This window comes from Nerophis lumbriciformis, linkage group LG03 (genome assembly GCF_033978685.3).
Source record: "Nerophis lumbriciformis linkage group LG03, RoL_Nlum_v2.1, whole genome shotgun sequence".
Taxonomy (NCBI): domain Eukaryota; kingdom Metazoa; phylum Chordata; class Actinopteri; order Syngnathiformes; family Syngnathidae; genus Nerophis; species Nerophis lumbriciformis.
In genome coordinates this window covers 29,830,001-29,850,000 of record NC_084550.2, presented here as the reverse complement: position 1 = coordinate 29,850,000, position 20,000 = coordinate 29,830,001, and the positions used below count along the sequence as shown (strand labels likewise).

Here is a 20,000-nt window from a genome sequence, read left to right as displayed (position 1 = left end):
GAGTTGCCAGTTGAAGCGCTGCATAAATGAGACTTGTTGTCCTATTTCTTCAATCTCTTCTTCATGCTGTGAATAAATGACTGGCCCTTGTCTCCTTTCATGGCGACACTAAAGCCTTCTTGCAGGAGGACTAATGTAGTCAGGATCAAGTCCTTCTTGCAGGAAGACTAATGTAGTCAGGATCAAGTCCTTCTTGCAGGAAGACTAATGTAGTCAGGATCAAGTCCTTCTTGCAGGAAGACTAATGTAGTCAGGATCAAGTCCTTCTTGCAGGAAGACTAATGTAGTCAGGATCAAGTCCTTCTTGCAGGAAGACTAATGTAGTCAGGTTCAAGTCCTTCTTGCAGGAAGACTAATGTAGTCAGGTGCAAGTCCTTCTTGCAGGAAGACTAATGTAGTCAGGATCAAGTCCTTCTTGCAGGAAGACTAATGTAGTCAGGATCAAGTCCTTCTTGCAGGAAGACTAATGTAGTCAGGATCAAGTCCTTCTTGCAGGAAGACTAATGTAGTCAGGATCAAGTCCTTCTTGCAGGAAGACTAATGTAGTCAGGATCAAGTCCTTCTTGCAGGAAGACTAATGTAGTCAGGATCAAGTCCTTCTTGCAGGAAGACTAATGTAGTCAGGATCAAGTCCTTCTTGCAGGAAGACTAATGTAGTCAGGATCAAGTCCTTCTTGCAGGAAGACTAATGTAGTCAGGATCAAGTCCTTCTTGCAGGAAGACTAATGTAGTCAGGATCAAGTCCTTCTTGCAGGAAGACTAATGTAGTCAGGATCAAGTCCTTCTTGCAGGAAGACTAATGTAGTCAGGATCAAGTCCTTCTTGCAGGAAGACTAATGTAGTCAGGTTCAAGTCCTTCTTGCAGGAAGACTAATGTAGTCAGGATCAAGTCCTTCTTGCAGGAAGACTAATGTAGTCAGGTTCAAGTCCTTCTTGCAGGAAGACTAATGTAGTCAGGATCAAGTCCTTGCCGGAAGACTAATGTAGTCAGGATCAAGTCCTTCTTGCAGGAAGACTAATGTAGTCAGGATCAAGTCCTTCTTGCAGGAAGACTAATGCAGTCAGGTTCAAGTCCTTCTTGCAGGAAGACTAATGTAGTCAGGATCAAGTCCTTCTTGCAGGAAGACTAATGTAGTCAGGATCAAGTCCTTCTTGCAGGAAGACTAATGTAGTCAGGATCAAGTCCTTCTTACAGGAAGACTAATGTAGTCAGGATCAAGTCCTTGCAGGAAGACTAATGTAGTCAGGATCAAGTCCTTCTTGCAGGAAGACTAATGTAGTCAGGTTCAAGTCCTTCTTGCAGGAACACTAATGTAGTCAGGTTCAAGTCCTTCTTGCAGGAAGACTAATGTAGTCAGGTTCAAGTCCTTCTTGCAGGAAGACTAATGTAGTCAGGTTCAAGTCCTTCTTGCAGGAAGACTAATGTAGTCAGGATCAAGTCCTTCTTACAGGAAGACTAATGTAGTCAGGATCAAGTCCTTCTTGCAGGAAGACTAATGTAGTCAGGTTCAAGTCCTTCTTGCAGAATGACTAATGTAGTCAGGATCAAGTCCTTCTTGCAAGAAGACTAATGTAGTCAGGTTCAAGTCCTTCTCGCAGGAAGACTAATGTAGTCAGGATCAAGTCCTTCTTGCAGGAAGACTAATGTAGTCAGGATCAATTCCTTCTTGCAGGAAGGCTAATGTAGTCAGGTTCAAGTCCTTCTTTCAGAAAGACTAAAGTAGTCAGGATCAAGTCCTTCTTGCAGGAAGACTAATGTAGTCAGGTTCAAGTCCTTATCGCAGGAAGACTAATGTAGTCAGGATCAAGTCCTTCTTGCGGGAAGACTAATGTAGTCAGGATCAAGTCCTTGCAGGAAGACTAATGTAGTCAGGATCAAGTCCTTCTTGCAGGAAGACTAATGTAGTCAGGATCAAGTCCTTCTTGCAGGAAGATTAATGTAGTCAGGTTCAAGTCCTTCTTGCAGGAAGACTAATGTAGTCAGGTTCAAGTCCTTCTTGCAGGAAGACTAATGTAGTCAGGATCAAGTCCTTGCAGAAAGACTAATGTAGTCAGGATCAAGTTCTTCTTGCAGGAAGACTAATGTAGTCAGTATCAAGTCCTTCTTGCAGGAAGACTAATGTAGTCAGGATGAAGTCCTTCTTGTAGGAAGACTAATGTAGTCAGGTTCAAGTCCTTCTTGCAGGAAGACTAATGTAGTCAGGATCAAGTCCTTCTTGTAGGAAGACTAATGTAGTCAGGTTCAAGTCCTTCTTGCAGGAAGACTAATGTAGTCAGGACCAAGTCCTTCTTGCAGGAAGACTAATGTAGTCAGGGTCAAGTCCTTCTTGCAGGAAGACTAATGCAGTCAGGATCAAGTCCTTCTTGCAGGAAGACTAATGTAGTCAGGATCAAGTCCTTCTTGCAAGAAGACTAATGTAGTCAGTATCAAGTCCTTCTTGCAGGAAGACTAATGTAGTCAGGATCAAGTCCTTCTTGCAGGAAGACTAATGTAGTCAGGTTCAAGTCCTTCTTGCAGGAAGACTAATGTAGTCAGGTTCAAGTCCTTCTTGCAGGAAGACTAATGTAGTCAGGTTCAAGTCCTTCTTGCAGGAAGACTAATGTAGTCAGGTTCAAGTTCTTCTTGCAGGAAGACTAATGTAGTCAGGATCAAGTCCTTGCAGGAAGACTAATGTAGTCAGGATCAAGTCCTTCTTGCAGGAAGACTAATGTAGTCAGGATCAAGTCCTTCTTGCAGGAAGACTAATGTAGTCAGGTTCAAGTCCTTCTTGCAGAATGACTAATGTAGTCAGGATCAAGTCCTTCTTGCAAGAAGACTAATGTAGTCAGGTTCAAGTCCTTCTCGCAGGAAGACTAATGTAGTCAGGATCAAGTCCTTCTTGCAGGAAGACTAATGTAGTCAGGATCAATTCCTTCTTGCAGGAAGGCTAATGTAGTCAGGTTCAAGTCCTTCTTGCAGAAAGACTAAAGTAGTCAGGATCAAGTCCTTCTTGCAGGAAGACTAATGTAGTCAGGTTCAAGTCCTTCTCGCAGGAAGACTAATGTAGTCAGGATCAAGTCCTTCTTGCAGGAAGACTAATGTAGTCAGGATCAAGTCCTTGCAGGAAGACTAATGTAGTCAGGATCAAGTCCTTCTTGCAGGAAGACTAATGTAGTCAGGATCAAGTCCTTCTTGCAGGAAGATTAATGTAGTCAGGTTCAAGTCCTTCTTGCAGGAAGACTAATGTAGTCAGGTTCAAGTCCTTCTTGCAGGAAGACTAATGTAGTCAGGATCAAGTCCTTGCAGAAAGACTAATGTAGTCAGGATCAAGTTCTTCTTGCAGGAAGACTAATGTAGTCAGTATCAAGTCCTTCTTGCAGGAAGACTAATGTAGTCAGGATCAAGTCCTTCTTGTAGGAAGACTAATGTAGTCAGGTTCAAGTCCTTCTTGCAGGAAGACTAATGTAGTCAGGATCAAGTCCTTCTTGTAGGAAGACTAATGTAGTCAGGTTCAAGTCCTTCTTGCAGGAAGACTAATGTAGTCAGGACCAAGTCCTTCTTGCAGGAAGACTAATGTAGTCAGGGTCAAGTCCTTCTTGCAGGAAGACTAATGCAGTCAGGATCAAGTCCTTCTTGCAGGAAGACTAATGTAGTCAGGATCAAGTCCTTCTTGCAAGAAGACTAATGTAGTCAGTATCAAGTCCTTCTTGCAGGAAGACTAATGTAGTCAGGATCAAGTCCTTCTTGCAGGAAGACTAATGTAGTCAGGTTCAAGTCCTTCTTGCAGGAAGACTAATGTAGTCAGGTTCAAGTCCTTCTTGCAGGAAGACTAATGTAGTCAGGTTCAAGTCCTTCTTGCAGGAAGACTAATGTAGTCAGGTTCAAGTTCTTCTTGCAAGAAGACTAATGTAGTCAGGATCAAGTCCTTGCAGGAAGACTAATGTAGTCAGGATCAAGTCCTTCTTGCAGGAAGACTAATGTAGTCAGGATCAAGTCCTTCTTGCAGGAAGACTAATGTAGTCAGGTTCAAGTCCTTCTTGCAGAAAGACTAATGTAGTCAGGATCAAGTCCTTCTTGCAGGAAGACTAATGTAGTCAGGTTCAAGTCCTTCTCGCAGGAAGACTAATGTAGTCAGGATCAAGTCCTTCTTGCAGGAAGACTAATGTAGTCAGGATCAAGTCCTTCTTGCAGGAAGGCTAATGTAGTCAGGTTCAAGTCCTTCTTGCAGAAAGACTAATGTAGTCAGGTTCAAGTCCTTCTTGCAGGAAGACTAATGTAGTCAGGTTCAAGTCCTTCTCGCAGGAAGACTAATGTAGTCAGGATCAAGTCCTTCTTGCAGGAAGACTAATGTAGTCAGGATCAAGTTCTTGCAGGAAGACTAATGTAGTCAGGATCAAGTCCTTCTTGCAGGAAGACTAATGTAGTCAGGATCAAGTCCTTCTTGCAGGAAGACTAATATAGTCAGGTTCAAGTCCTTCTTGCAGGAAGACTAATGTAGTCAGGTTCAAGTCCTTCTTGCAGGAAGACTAATGTAGTCAGGATCAAGTCCTTGCAGAAAGACTAATGTAGTCTGGATCAAGTCCTTCTTGCAGGAAGACTAATGTAGTCAGTATCAAGTCCTTCTTGCAGGAAGACTAATGTAGTCAGGATCAAGTCCTTCTTGTAGGAAGACTAATGTAGTCAGGTTCAAGTCCTTCTTGCAGGAAGACTAATGTAGTCAGGATCAAGTCCTTCTTGCAGGAAGACTAATGTAGTCAGGTTCAAGTCCTTCTTGCAGGAAGACTAATGCAGTCAGGATCAAATCCTTCTTGCAGGAAGACTAATGTAGTCAGGATCAAGTCCTTGTTGCAGGAAGACTAATGTAGTCAGGTTCAAGTCCTTCTTGCAGGAAAACTAATGTAGTCAGGATCAAGTCCTTCTTGCAGGAAGACTAATGTAGTCAGGATCAAGTCCTTCTTGTAGGAAGACTAATGTAGTCAGGTTCAAGTCCTTCTTGCAGGAAGACTAATGTAGTCAGGACCAAGTCCTTCTTGCAGGAAGACTAATGTAGTCAGGGTCAAGTCCTTCTTGCAGGAAGACTAATGCAGTCAGGATCAAGTCCTTCTTGCAGGAAGACTAATGTAGTCAGGATCAAGTCCTTCTTGTAGGAAGACTAATGTAGTCAGGTTCAAGTCCTTCTTGCAGGAAGACTAATGTAGTCAGGATCAAGTCCTTCTTGTAGGAAGACTAATGTAGTCAGGTTCAAGTCCTTCTTGCAGGAAGACTAATGTAGTCAGGACCAAGTCCTTCTTGCAGGAAGACTAATGTAGTCAGGGTCAAGTCCTTCTTGCAGGAAGACTAATGCAGTCAGGATCAAGTCCTTCTTGCAGGAAGACTAATGTAGTCAGGATCAAGTCCTTCTTGCAAGAAGACTAATGTAGTCAGTATCAAGTCCTTCTTGCAGGAAGACTAATGTAGTCAGGATCAAGTCCTTTTTGCAGGAAGACTAATGTAGTCAGGTTCAAGTCCTTCTTGCAGGAAGACTAATGTAGTCAGGTTCAAGTCCTTCTTGCAGGAAGACTAATGTAGTCAGGTTCAAGTCCTTCTTGCAGGAAGACTAATGTAGTCAGGTTCAAGTTCTTCTTGCAGGAAGACTAATGTAGTCAGGATCAAGTCCTTGCAGGAAGACTAATGTAGTCAGGATCAAGTCCTTCTTGCAGGAAGACTAATGTAGTCAGGTTCAAGTTCTTCTTGCAGGAAGACTAATGTAGTCAGGATCAAGTCCTTGCAGGAAGACTAATGTAGTCAGGATCAAGTCCTTCTTGCAGGAAGACTAATGTAGTCAGGATCAAGTCCTTCTTGCAGGAAGACTAATGTAGTCAGGTTCAAGTCCTTCTTGCAGAAAGACTAATGTAGTCAGGATCAAGTCCTTCTTGCAGGAAGACTAATGTAGTCAGGTTCAAGTCCTTCTCGCAGGAAGACTAATGTAGTCAGGATCAAGTCCTTCTTGCAGGAAGACTAATGTAGTCAGGATCAAGTCCTTCTTGCAGGAAGGCTAATGTAGTCAGGTTCAAGTCCTTCTTGCAGAAAGACTAATGTAGTCAGGATCAAGTCCTTCTTGCAGGAAGACTAATGTAGTCAGGTTCAAGTCCTTCTCGCAGGAAGACTAATGTAGTCAGGATCAAGTCCTTCTTGCAGGAAGACTAATGTAGTCAGGATCAAGTTCTTGCAGGAAGACTAATGTAGTCAGGATCAAGTCCTTCTTGCAGGAAGACTAATGTAGTCAGGATCAAGTCCTTCTTGCAGGAAGACTAATGTAGTCAGGTTCAAGTCCTTCTTGCAGGAAGACTAATGTAGTCAGGTTCAAGTCCTTCTTGCAGGAAGACTAATGTAGTCAGGATCAAGTCCTTGCAGAAAGACTAATGTAGTCAGGATCAAGTCCTTCTTGCAGGAAGACTAATGTAGTCAGTATCAAGTCCTTCTTGCAGGAAGACTTATGTAGTCAGGATCAAGTCCTTCTTGTAGGAAGACTAATGTAGTCAGGTTCAAGTCCTTCTTGCAGGAAGACTAATGTAGTCAGGATCAAGTCCTTCTTGCAGGAAGACTAATGTAGTCAGGTTCAAGTCCTTCTTGCAGGAAGACTAATGCAGTCAGGATCAAATCCTTCTTGCAGGAAGACTAATGTAGTCAGGATCAAGTCCTTGTTGCAGGAAGACTAATGTAGTCAGGTTCAAGTCCTTCTTGCAGGAAAACTAATGTAGTCAGGATCAAGTCCTTCTTGCAGGAAGACTAATGTAGTCAGGATCAAGTCCTTCTTGCAGGAAGACTAATGTAGTCAGGTTCAAGTCCTTCTTGCAGGAAGACTAATGTAGTCAGGATCAAGTCCTTGCAGGAAGACTAATGTAGTCAGGATCAAGTCCTTCTTGCAGGAAGACTAATGCAGTCAGGATCAAGTCCTTCTTGCAGGAAGACTAATGTAGTCAGGATCAAGTCCTTCTTGCAAGAAGACTAATGTAGTCAGTATCAAGTCCTTCTTGCAGGAAGACTAATGTAGTCAGGATCAAGTCCTTTTTGCAGGAAGACTAATGTAGTCAGGTTCAAGTCCTTCTTGCAGGAAGACTAATGTAGTCAGGTTCAAGTCCTTCTTGCAGGAAGACTAATGTAGTCAGGTTCAAGTCCTTCTTGCAGGAAGACTAATGTAGTCAGGTTCAAGTTCTTCTTGCAGGAAGACTAATGTAGTCAGGATCAAGTCCTTGCAGGAAGACTAATGTAGTCAGGATCAAGTCCTTCTTGCAGGAAGACTAATGTAGTCAGGTTCAAGTTCTTCTTGCAGGAAGACTAATGTAGTCAGGATCAAGTCCTTGCAGGAAGACTAATGTAGTCAGGATCAAGTCCTTCTTGCAGGAAGACTAATGTAGTCAGGATCAAGTCCTTCTTGCAGGAAGACTAATGTAGTCAGGTTCAAGTCCTTCTTGCAGAAAGACTAATGTAGTCAGGATCAAGTCCTTCTTGCAGGAAGACTAATGTAGTCAGGTTCAAGTCCTTCTCGCAGGAAGACTAATGTAGTCAGGATCAAGTCCTTCTTGCAGGAAGACTAATGTAGTCAGGATCAAGTCCTTCTTGCAGGAAGGCTAATGTAGTCAGGTTCAAGTCCTTCTTGCAGAAAGACTAATGTAGTCAGGATCAAGTCCTTCTTGCAGGAAGACTAATGTAGTCAGGTTCAAGTCCTTCTCGCAGGAAGACTAATGTAGTCAGGATCAAGTCCTTCTTGCAGGAAGACTAATGTAGTCAGGATCAAGTTCTTGCAGGAAGACTAATGTAGTCAGGATCAAGTCCTTCTTGCAGGAAGACTAATGTAGTCAGGATCAAGTCCTTCTTGCAGGAAGACTAATGTAGTCAGGTTCAAGTCCTTCTTGCAGGAAGACTAATGTAGTCAGGTTCAAGTCCTTCTTGCAGGAAGACTAATGTAGTCAGGATCAAGTCCTTGCAGAAAGACTAATGTAGTCAGGATCAAGTCCTTCTTGCAGGAAGACTAATGTAGTCAGTATCAAGTCCTTCTTGCAGGAAGACTTATGTAGTCAGGATCAAGTCCTTCTTGTAGGAAGACTAATGTAGTCAGGTTCAAGTCCTTCTTGCAGGAAGACTAATGTAGTCAGGATCAAGTCCTTCTTGCAGGAAGACTAATGTAGTCAGGTTCAAGTCCTTCTTGCAGGAAGACTAATGCAGTCAGGATCAAATCCTTCTTGCAGGAAGACTAATGTAGTCAGGATCAAGTCCTTGTTGCAGGAAGACTAATGTAGTCAGGTTCAAGTCCTTCTTGCAGGAAAACTAATGTAGTCAGGATCAAGTCCTTCTTGCAGGAAGACTAATGTAGTCAGGATCAAGTCCTTCTTGCAGGAAGACTAATGTAGTCAGGTTCAAGTCCTTCTTGCAGGAAGACTAATGTAGTCAGGATCAAGTCCTTGCAGGAAGACTAATGTAGTCAGGATCAAGTCCTTCTTGCAGGAAGACTAATGTAGTCAGGATCAAGTCCTTCTTGCAGGAAGACTAATGTAGTCAGTATCAAGTCCTTCTTGCAGGAAGACTAATGTAGTCAGGTTCAAGTCCTTCTTGCAGAAGACTAATGTAGTCAGGATCAAGTCCTTCTTGCAGGAAGACTAATGTAGTCAGGTTCAAGTCCTTCTTGCAGGAAGACTAATGCAGTCAGGATCAAGTCCTTCTTGCAAGAAGACTAATGTAGTCAGGATCAAGTCCTTGTTGCAGGAAGACTAATGTAGTCAGGTTCAAGTCCTTCTTGCAGGAAGACTAATGTAGTCAGGATCAAGTCCTTCTTGCAGGAAGACTAATGTAGTCAGGATCAAGTCCTTCTTGCAGGAAGACTAATGTAGTCAGGATCAAGTCCTTCTTGCAGGAAGACTAATGTAGTCAGGTTCAAGTCCTTCTTGCAGGAAGACTAATGTAGTCAGGTTCAAGTCCTTCTTGCAGAAGACTAATGTAGTCAGGATCAAGTCCTTCTTGCAGGAAGACTAATGTAGTCAGGTTCAAGTCCTTCTTGCAGGAAGACTAATGCAGTCAGGATCAAGTCCTTCTTGCAAGAAGACTAATGTAGTCAGGATCAAGTCCTTGTTGCAGGAAGACTAATGTAGTCAGGTTCAAGTCCTTCTTGCAGGAAGACTAATGTAGTCAGGATCAAGTCCTTCTTGCAGGAAGACTAATGTAGTCAGGATCAAGTCCTTCTTGCAGGAAGACTAATGTAGTCAGGATCAAGTCCTTCTTGCAGGAAGACTAATGTAGTCAGGTTCAAGTCCTTCTTGCAGGAAGACTAATGTAGTCAGGTTCAAGTCCTTCTTGCAGGAAGACTAATGTAGTCAGGATCAAGTCCTTGCAGGAAGACTAATGTAGTCAGGATCAAGTCCTTCTTGCAGGAAGACTAATGTAGTCAGGTTCAAGTCCTTCTTGCAGGAAGACTAATGTAGTCAGGATCAAGTCCTTCTTGTAGGAAGACTAATGTAGTCAGGTTCAAGTCCTTCTTGCAGGAAGACTAATGTAGTCAGGATCAAGTCCTTCTTGCAGGAAGACTAATGTAGTCAGGTTCAAGTCCTTCTTGCAGGAAGACTAATGTAGTCAGGATCAAGTCCTTCTTGCAGGAAGACTAATGTAGTCAGGATCAAGACCTTCTTGCAGAAAGACTAATGTAGTCAGGTTCAAGTCCTTCTTGCAGGAAGACTAATGTAGTCAGGTTCAAGTCCTTCTTGCAGGAAGACTAATGTAGTCAGGATCAAGTCCTTCTTGCAGGAAGACTAATGTAGTCAGGAGCAAGTCCTTCTTGCAGGAAGACTAATGTAGTCAGGATCAAGTCCTTCTTGCAGGAAGACTAATGTAGTCAGGATCAAGACCTTCTTGCAGGAAGACTAATGTAGTCAGGATCAAGTCCTTCTTGCAGGAAGACTAATGTAGTCAGGATCAAGTCCTTCTTGCAGGAAGACTAATGTAGTCAGGATCAAGTCCTTTTACCCACAAATGAGCCCACTTCCCACACCTCCACGCTCGTCTTCATTTCCCCCACAAACATTCACACATGCTTCATTTGCACTTATCGCACCATCAAAATAAAAGCGCTGTGCTTGTAGTCGCACAAAAATTTGTTTTTTTTGGGAAACAATTAGTTATACACAGAGTATTTCTGTGTAAATAAGTCATTTCACAAAGTATAACCTGCAGCTTATATATGTGGGGGGTAGGAGGGGGTTGTTTCCTAAAATGTGAGATTATGCTTGCAAGAGAATCATCAAGAAAAGCAGAGACACTGGGGACCGGTACCGTTCACACTAGGGACCGGTACTATTCACATTTGATCCCATACAGTTCTAATTCCCAGTACCAGTACTAGGGCGCCGATAGCAACATATTCATTTTGGGTACTTTTGTAATAATTAATAAATATCATTTGTTTTTTATAATAAAATATTTAGTTTATTGCCTTTTTTACAAGTATGACATTAAGTTGCAACTACAGTTGTAACTGCAAGATGGCATTATGCTGTGTTGTTGTGCCCTACAAAGTGTTAATACTGTAAGTATTGTACTTGTTGCACACCAGCTGTTTGATTGTAACGTGCATCTTAGTTGTAGTTTTCATTATCACATTTGGAGGTGTTGAAATCGCCATGCAAAATCGCTAATGCTAATCAGTAGCATGTCATTAGCAAAGCTAATGTATATTAGCAGCAAGATAGGACATATTTTAGAAAAGCAAAGCCTTACTTTATACTGTAGAGCCTTTTTTGTTTTGTTTTTTGAGTCAATTGCTTTGTTGATGTTGAAAATTGCAACATTACCAAGAGGTAGTTAGGCTGAGTCTGCTCTCAGTGCTGCTGGAGTGATCGCCAATTGTGTGCGTAAAATATGTTAGGAAAATTAAAATGATGCACAATATCAACAATAATGCTTTATCATTTCATATCTGTAAGTTGTAAACAAAGTGTGTGTATGAGTGTGTGTGTGTGTGTGTGTGTGATCACCCAGGGTAGACGCTGCGTGTCGTCCCTCCTCCAGTGCTGGGGGGCGGGGTTAGGGGGCGTGGCCTTACTGAGAGGCTGCGGCACACGGAACTGTGGGAAGGTTAGGGCGGGCCCAAGAAGGTCAGAGGTCAACAACAGCAAAAAGGAAAGTGAGGACAAAGCCAGCAGAGAGAGACTAGTTAGCGTACCTGATGTTACTAGTTAGTGTACCTGATGTTAGTATTTACTAGTTAGTGTACCTGATGTTACTAGTTAGTGTACGTGACATTAGTATTTACTAGTTAGTGTACTTGATGTTACTAGTTAGTGTAAGTGATGTTAGTATTTACTAGTTAGTGTACCTGATGTTACTAGTTAGTGTAAGTGATGTTAGTATTTAATAGTTATGTAAGTGATGTTAGTATTTACTAGTTATGTAAGTGATGTTAGTATTTACTAGTTAGTGTACATTGAATGTTGGTCATTTTCCAAGCAATATTCTCCAAGACAAATACAAAGTTGAATCAATGTTGCCATTGATGAGACCAAACAAGGTGGATCCAAGGTTAGAAATCAACGTTGTGTCAATGTACAAATACAACTATTTTGCAAGGTTGTTTGAAAGTCAGTTTTAAAGGACATGTACGTATAATCAATGTCTTGTTCCTGCTGGAGGGCCAGCTGGCCTGGAACACCTGGCAGGAGCTGGAGAAGTACCCAGGGAGAGGGAAGTCTGGCTTTCTTTGCTTTGGCTGCTGCCCCCGCAACCCGACCTCAGATAAGTCAGGTTGTTCGACTTATTCGATCCAAAAATTTTATTTTTTTACAAGAATACATTTTTAAAAACACTATTTGAGCCCATCTCCATGCAACATGAGGAGCTTTTCTAACCTGTGACCTGTGTCATTATAATTATCATCATTATAATATTTAGGGCTGGGGAAAAAAAAAAAAGATTCACATCTGAATTGCGATTTTTACTCATCCTAATTCTTAATCGATTCATAATTTTCAAAAATCAATTTAAAAAAAAGTTTTATATATATATATATATTTTTTTTTTTTTTTTTTTTTTTTTTTTTTTTTAAATAAGAATCCATCTTACTAGTCCAGCAGGTCACACCAGCGAGTGAAAGTCGGGGCAATGTTGATCCTGACTGTCCTTTTTATTTTTTGTCTCCTCAGTCAAAACTTTTTGTTTCTTTGGTTGTTTTGGAGCTTCGGCCATGATAGCAGTAATTGCATGTAGGCGTTCTTCTTCTTCTTCTTTTATTTTTCTGAGGGTTCGTGGGTGTTCGCATCCACTTCTACTTTTTGAACCAATAGGAAAGAGGGAGTGAGGTATGTGGTAAAGCAAGTCAGCACACCTGTACTCCAAGCCCCACCTACTCAGTGGCCTAGTGGTTAGAGTGTCCGCCCTGAGATCGGTAGGTTGTGAGTTCAAACCCCGGCCGAGTCATACCAAAGACTATAAAAATGGGACCCATTACCTCCCTGCTTGGCACTCAGCATCAAGGGTTGGAATTGGGGGTTAAATCACCAAAATGATTCCCGGGCGCGGCCACCGCTGCTGCCCACTGCTCCCCTCACCTCCCAGGGGGTGATCAAGGGTGATGGGTCAAATGCAGAGAATAATCTCGCCACACCTAGTGTGTGTGTGACAATCATTGGTACTTTAACTTTAACTTTTAACTTTAAGTGGCAACACAGGTGTTGGAAGTCCCAAAAGTTCGGGAAATATTTAATGAAGGTTGAAAAGTTGCTTTTTTGTTAAGTTACATTTTACTGACATTGCTTGAGTCGTTTACTTTCTGCCTGACATGTGAGAGGATTACAATCACAGGAAGTTACATTTCAAATAGAAATCTTTACGTTTGTTTCTCCTAGTTCCTATTTTCAATAAGTCATAAAAAATCTCAATAATTATCGATATCGACTTTCATAAAACACTAATATTGTGATACAGCTTTCACCAACAGGTACATGACCTCATGAGTCTCCCAGTAAAGAGTTGTTGACTCTTAGCAATGTCAAGAAAGACTGAATGAAAGATAACCTCGCTCACCTGGTTGCTGGAAACATAGTCCACGCCCACTTCCTGCATGCTCAGGAACATGCCCTCACCTTCCAGCTGCAGACAACACACACATACACACACACTTTTACAGCCAATAGTAGACAGCTTTCACAATAAAAGCAACAACCAGAAATTTATAAATAAAGTTGATTTGATTTGATTTGATAGTAGAGGTTTCACAGTAAAAGCAACAACAAGATGACAAGCAGAAATAGTAGAGGTTTCACAATAAAAGCAACAACAAGATGACAACCAGAAATAGCAGTGAAGTTTCACAATAAAACAACAACAAGATGACAACCAGAAATAGTAGAGAGGTTTCACAATAAAAGCAACAACAAGATGACAACCAGAAATAGTAGAGAGGTTTCACAATAAAAGCAACAACAAGATGACAACCAGAAATAGTAGAGAGGTTTCACAATAAAAACAACAACAAGATGACAACCAGAAATAGTAGAGAGGTTTCACAATAAAAGCAACAACAAGATGACAACCAGAAATAGCAGAGAGGTTTCACAATAAAAGCAACAACAAGATGACAACCAGAAATAGTAGAGAGGTTTCACAATAAAAGCAACAACAGGATGACAACCAGAAATAGTAGAGCGGTTTCACAATAAAAACCACAATAAGATGACAACCAGAAATAGTAGAGAGGTTTCACAATAAAAGCAACAACAAGATGACAACCAGAAATAGTAGAGCGGTTTCACAATAAAAGCAACAACAAGATGACAACCAGAAATAGTAGAGAGGTTTCACAATAAAAGCAACAACAAGATGACAACCAGAAATAGTAGAGCGGTTTCACAATAAAAGCAACAACAAGATGACAAGCAAAATAGTAGAGAGGTTTCACAATAAAAGCAACAACAAGATGACAAGCAGAAATAGTAGAGGAGTTTTACAATAAAAGCAACAACAAGATGACAACCAGAAATAGTAGAGAGGTTTCACAATAAAAGCAACAACAAGATGACAAGCAGAAATAGTAGGAGTTTCACAATAAGTAGTAAGTAAGAATTGTGTTAGTTATATTGTAAAACTTACAAACGTTGATGAATGAAGATTCCATATGAGTAGAAAGGCTATGAACGATTAGGAGACGGAACGGTACTTCTACTTCCGGTTGAAAGCATTAAATGAAAGGACACTCGTCCAAAAGATGGCACTATAACACAAACAATAACACACAATTGCTTGTTTTTGTCTTTGAAAACTATTTGTGTTATGGCCGTCTGCAGAGAAAAATCCATGAATTAGCCGCACGTTTTTTTTAAGCCGCAGGGTTCAAAGTGTAGGAAAAAAGCAGCAGCTTATTGTCCAGAATTTACAGTATATTTGCAATTAATCACAATTAGAGGTTTACTATACATGTGATTAATCATGATTAACACTAAATAAAAGTAATACTGTTTAAACCAGATTAATCCCTTTAGAATTCTGATTATTTGTGATTAATCACAGTTAATCACCTGCTTGCTATTGAAGTTTAAAAAAAGTTGCCAATAAATTGAAACAAATGCTTATGTCATGGTTAGAATTACATTAATGTCTGTTAATGATTTACCTAATTTTAGGTCATTTGGATAAAAATGTTGTGATTAATTGATGTTTATGCATGATTAATGTGGTAGTGTTGTGGGATTATTTGCATGTTAACTTTGACAGCTTTAATACAAAAGGGAAACCTTTCAAAAATGATCCTAAATGTCTTATATTCTCAATTATTTTGTTTTATTACACAAAGTCCCGAATTTTATTTCAACTGCAGCAAGTTATTGTTGTTGTGGTGATCACAGCAAACCAAACATGGGTGATTGCGCAAGGAGAAGGCCATTTCATGCAAACACAGTTGGACAGACAGGTGGACAGACAGGTAGACAGACAGGTGCACAGACAGGTGTACCTGCCCCCTCCATGTGCCAGCTGCTAGGTGTTATGCAAATGAGGTGTGTGCTTACAAACCTGTTAGGTGGGAGAATGTTTTTTTAAAGATAGAGTCCAAATACACTTAAGTGGAAATAAAAAGTTAACAACAATAACTTTGGGAGCAAGTGATTTTTTCATTTTCACGACAGCTTTATGTTTTAAATTAGGCAATTTATCTGCAAGGATTGTTAATACCAGCAAATATAATTGAATGTTTTTTAATGCAAATGAAAACAAAACATGTTTTGTTTCAGGTCATGCTGCGGACGACAAGCCACTACTTTTTACCTAGACTTTGCACCCTGCGGCTCATAAAACGGTGCGGCTATTTTTCCAGACACAAAAAAGGTGTGTTATTGTTTGTGCTATGGCGCCATCTTTTGTTTAGACTGGCTTTCAACTGGAAGTAGAAGTGCCATTCCATCTTCTAGCCACCAAAAGCGTTTCTACTTGTATGGATTTTTTATTCATCACTCCAAGCAACGTTTGTAAATTTTACAATATAACTAAAACAATTCTTACTTACTAAAGCGTCCCATGTGATGTCTGTAGGAGTATTTTCATGCATATTTGTACAACAATAACTTTGCACTTTGGGAGCAGGTGTTTTCTCGCATATTAGCTTTTAATGTAATCAAGCTAATATGCTAACACATTTACGAGTGTATGTGTTAGTATTATTAACTTACAATGGAATTATTTTTGTATTGTTTCAGTTTCACAAATTCCTCAGTAAATTCACCAAAACGTCCCCGTGGAGTTATTAAGTCTGTTTAGCTGATTGGAGAGCTAGCTTGCGCAGCTAGTGGGTCCATGATGACTTCTGTTTTGTTTGATCAGCCGTTTTACTGCCGTGTTACAGACACAGTTTGGAAACAATCTGCCAATGTAAGTTAATAATACTAATAATACTAACACAGACACTCGTAAATGACTACATATTAGCTAATGCTAACAATGCTAGCATCAAGAAAGGAGCAGGATCACTAAAAGCTGCTGTGGTATGACAAGAAAGGAGCACCATCACTAAAGAGAAGTAGAGGTCTTCAAATAAGGGTTCTGTGAAGTTTTTGGTAGATTTTGAAAGAATGAGCTTTAGAATATTGTTGCTAGTGCACAGTAACAGTTGAATACAATCATCAAAGAGACCAGGGGGCTTCTCTATGGGGGTCCTTGCCTCTTTATTTCCTTTTTTTTCCGCAAAACCATTGAATACAATTTGCAGTTTGGATGTGTTCCAAAAAGAACAACTATAAAAATGTAGAAATGAGATGCAGTGTATCTAAGTTGTGGTGTTGCCTTTAAAGCACCGTATCGTTTTGGGACTATAAGGCGCACTTCCAATCCCTTCATTTTCTCAATAATTCACAGTACACCTTATAACCCGGTGCATCTAATGTACAGAATCATTCTGGTTGTGCTTACTAACCTGGAAGCTATTTTATTTGGTGCATGGTGTAATGCTAAGTGTGAGCAGGAGATGGCAGTCACAAATAAGAGATACGTGTGGACTGCAAGACGACGCCAGTAAACACCAAAACTTTGATGCACTAGTGAGCCATGGATGAGGAGATGCTGCTCCGTTACAGATTGAAGTAAAGTGTGAATGTCATTCAAACAGTTAGCTCCATCTTTTGACACTTCTTCCACACCCGTCCTTGCACGCTACAACGCTACAACAAGGAGAAGACGCTGTCAAAGTGGAGGCACGTAAATAAGACCGCCCACAAAACGGCGCATTTTAAAGAGTCGTCATAAAGCGACTTGAAGATGTGTAAAACATCATCTATGCAACATTTTGAGCAAAGAACCACCATTACATGTTATGTAGACCACAAGGAAGTCTTTAAATGTAGAAATCAAATATGTGTCTTACAATCTGGTGCGCCCTATGGTCTGAAAAATACAATATAGGTTTGTTTTCTCCATGGAATAGGAGAATTGGAATTATCTCTGTCATTTGTATATATTTATTTCTTTAACAAATACAGAGGAAAACATTGTAAATTTAATTTTTTGTGAAAAATGTTTAAAAATGTAAACATTTAAATTAACGTTTTTAACTAGCCATGACTCCCGCTAGCCTTTTTGCTGCGACTCAACTCTTCACTGCACTGTTAAGTTGAGAGAAGCATCAGTGCTATCAGAGAGCATCTTAGTACACCAGAGTGCTGACATGCATTTCTACACCCAAGTAGGGATGTAACAATATCAACTCAGTCCTCCATAAAGCCACCTCCCAAACTAAAAGGTGCATTAGGGAAGAGAAGAAGTGTGGAGATGTTGTTGGGAGTGAGAGGACCAGAAAGACTCGGTGACAATAAATCCCTGCTTGCACAACCACTGACAGCTGGCTTTTTATGCCATTGGTGGTGAGATGGAGGAGCTTATCTGTGTCAGCGCTGATCTCCAAGTCTCCATTTCTGTACATCTATCCAGACCTAAGGCCAGCATACAGTAAACCAGGGGTGTCAAACTCAAATACAGAGTGGGCCAAAATTTTAAACTGAACAAAGCCACGGGCCAAGGTTGAACAAATTAACCTTTTAATAGGGACCCAAACAAGTTTTGCATTGAATATTGAACAAGCAAGGCTTATATAACTTTATAGTGACATGCAAAATCCAGTTTCAAATAATAATAATAATAATAATTAAAAAAAATCAATGGCATATTAAATACAATTTAAATAAAAATTGAATGCCTCTTTTCTATTTGCAGCCTTCTGAGGTAAATATCAACATTAACTTTTTCCACAGGCTAATAAATTAGAAAATAAAATAATGAATAAACCAACCATTCAGGACTTTAAACTGCTCAGTTTGCAACACACTGATCTAATCTGATGTGCCCAAGCCAGATACCTGCCATCTTTTCTTGGATGCTACTTCATTAATGTCGGGGCTCAGGCTTTGAGCTGAGGCAACCTTCATTATCGAACGAAGTTGTTCATCAGTCATTATATCTCGTAGTCCAGCCAGACCACAGTCTTCGGGGGCGTGCCTTAAAGGCACTGCCTTTATCGTCCTCCACGAGCTGTCGTCACGTCTGCTTTTCATCCATTCCAACATCGTGCCGGCCCGATCACAAAATATGTGCGACTTCAGCACGCACACACACGTAAATGCATACTTGGCCAACAGCGATACAGTTTACACTGAGGGTGTCCGTAAAAAATAACTTTAAAACTGTTAGAAATATGCGCCACACTGTGAATCCACACTAAACAAGAATGACAAACACATTTCGGGAGAACATCCGCACCGTAACACAACATAAACACAACAAAACAAATACCCAGAATCCCATGCAGCCCTAACTCTTCCAGGCTGCAAACCCCCCCTCCCTCTGTGCGTGGGTTGAGGTGGGCGGGGTTGGGGGGGGCGGGGTTTAACCTGTATCGCTGTTGGCCAAGTATGCTTTGCATTCACGTGTGTGTGCGTGCTGAAGCCGCACATATGTGACTGGGCCAGCATTCGCTGGACTGGGTGAAAAGCGGACGTGACGATTTTTGGGAGGGGCACTGAAATTTGAGAGTCTCCCGGGAGGGTTGGCAAGTATGAGAATTAGCGGTGAATGCGGTGTTACCGCGGCACCGCCGCTGAAGATAATCGGCGGGCCAGCTCTAGTGTTAATTTGATATCGCCTCAAGGGCCAAATTTGGCCGGCGGGCCAGAGTTTGACACCCATGCACTAAACAGAGACAGCAACACGTGTGTTACCGGACAGAAATATCAACTTGGGGCTGCTTATGGTCCTGAGGATTTCCAAGAGCTGACCGGTAGAAGGTAAAGTGTATTAGTCAGCACCTGTACCGACACTGACCATGGTAGCAGGAAGTACACCCTTTCAGAGACTCCCTTTCTCTCTCTTCGTCTTCATGCCACCCTCGCCTCATGTGTGTGGGTGTGTGAGTGTGTGTGTGTGTGTGTGTGTGTGTGTGTGTGTGTGTGTGTGTGTGTGTGTGTGTGTGTGTGTGTGTGTGTGAAAGCAAAGGTTTGAATAACAAGCAGCCAGTTAAGTGGGTCAGGGTGGGAGTTAGGGGGGAGAAAGGTGGAGAGAGTGTTACGATGAGAGAAGAGGACAATAGAAGGTTTGGTGAGGTGAAACATATACTGTACTTGGATGGATGTACAAGATGGATGTGGTGGGAGTAAACACTGATACTGTTACTCAACATGATGTTTTACTTTCATTCCTGACTCAATGAGAGCTGACAGCTTCATTAGATGTAGTGTCACATGTGGACACACATGTCAATAGTCTAGTCCACCCTCCAGGCTCTGGATAGACTTCAGTTTACTCTAAAGTGCATTAGAGAACATAAATCAACTTAGCGTGTGTGTGTGTGTGTGTGTGTGTGTGTGTGTGTGTGTGTGTGTGTGTGTGTGTGTGTGTGTGTGTGTAAGTGAGTGAGAGAGAAGTAGGACTCACACAGCTGTGATAGGTCAGCGCAACATTTGATGTTTGTCTGTCCTGTCACCATGGCAACAATACAAACACCTGTTTTATTTGCTAAACCCAAGGCTGGGTGTGTGCAAGCAATCTAGATGTACTCCTTTCATATCACTTCCTCCTTTATCCTTTACTACAGGGGTGTCCAAACTTTTTCACTGGGGGGGCTTAAAAAGTGCATGCAAATGATATATACACACACACACACACACACACACACATACATACATACATATATATATATATATATATATGGTTAGGGTTATACATATATATATATATATATATATATATATATATATATATATATATATATATATATAAAAGTGTGGAGAGAGTGTTTTGCATTTTTCCCATCATCCCTTGTAATGGATTTAGATTTATTTAATTTTATGTTGATTGGACATTTATTAAAATGTCCAACGAGTTTGATGAGCATGTTGTGTTCTGTGTGACCATTTCATTGACTTTATGTGCTGTTTAATTATATTTTCCTGCACCATGACTAGGGAAGGTTGTTTGGATTGGGCCATATAAGTGAACACTGTGCTGTTTTTCTTGTTTGTATAATTCA

The 20,000-nt window shown here is 41.0% G+C and overlaps 1 protein-coding gene across 1 annotated transcript in view; it reads right to left on the bottom strand.

The window, feature by feature from the left end:
• tox (thymocyte selection-associated high mobility group box) overlaps positions 1-20,000 on the bottom strand; it is a 60,692-nt gene that overhangs the window by 18,680 nt on the left and 22,012 nt on the right. The window contains exons 2-3 of the mRNA XM_061936670.1: positions 13,025-13,090; positions 10,981-11,070 (exon numbers count right to left, since the gene is read on the bottom strand). Coding sequence (XP_061792654.1) covers positions 10,981-11,070; positions 13,025-13,090 — 156 coding nt within the window. The remainder of the gene's footprint in view (positions 1-10,980; positions 11,071-13,024; positions 13,091-20,000) is intronic.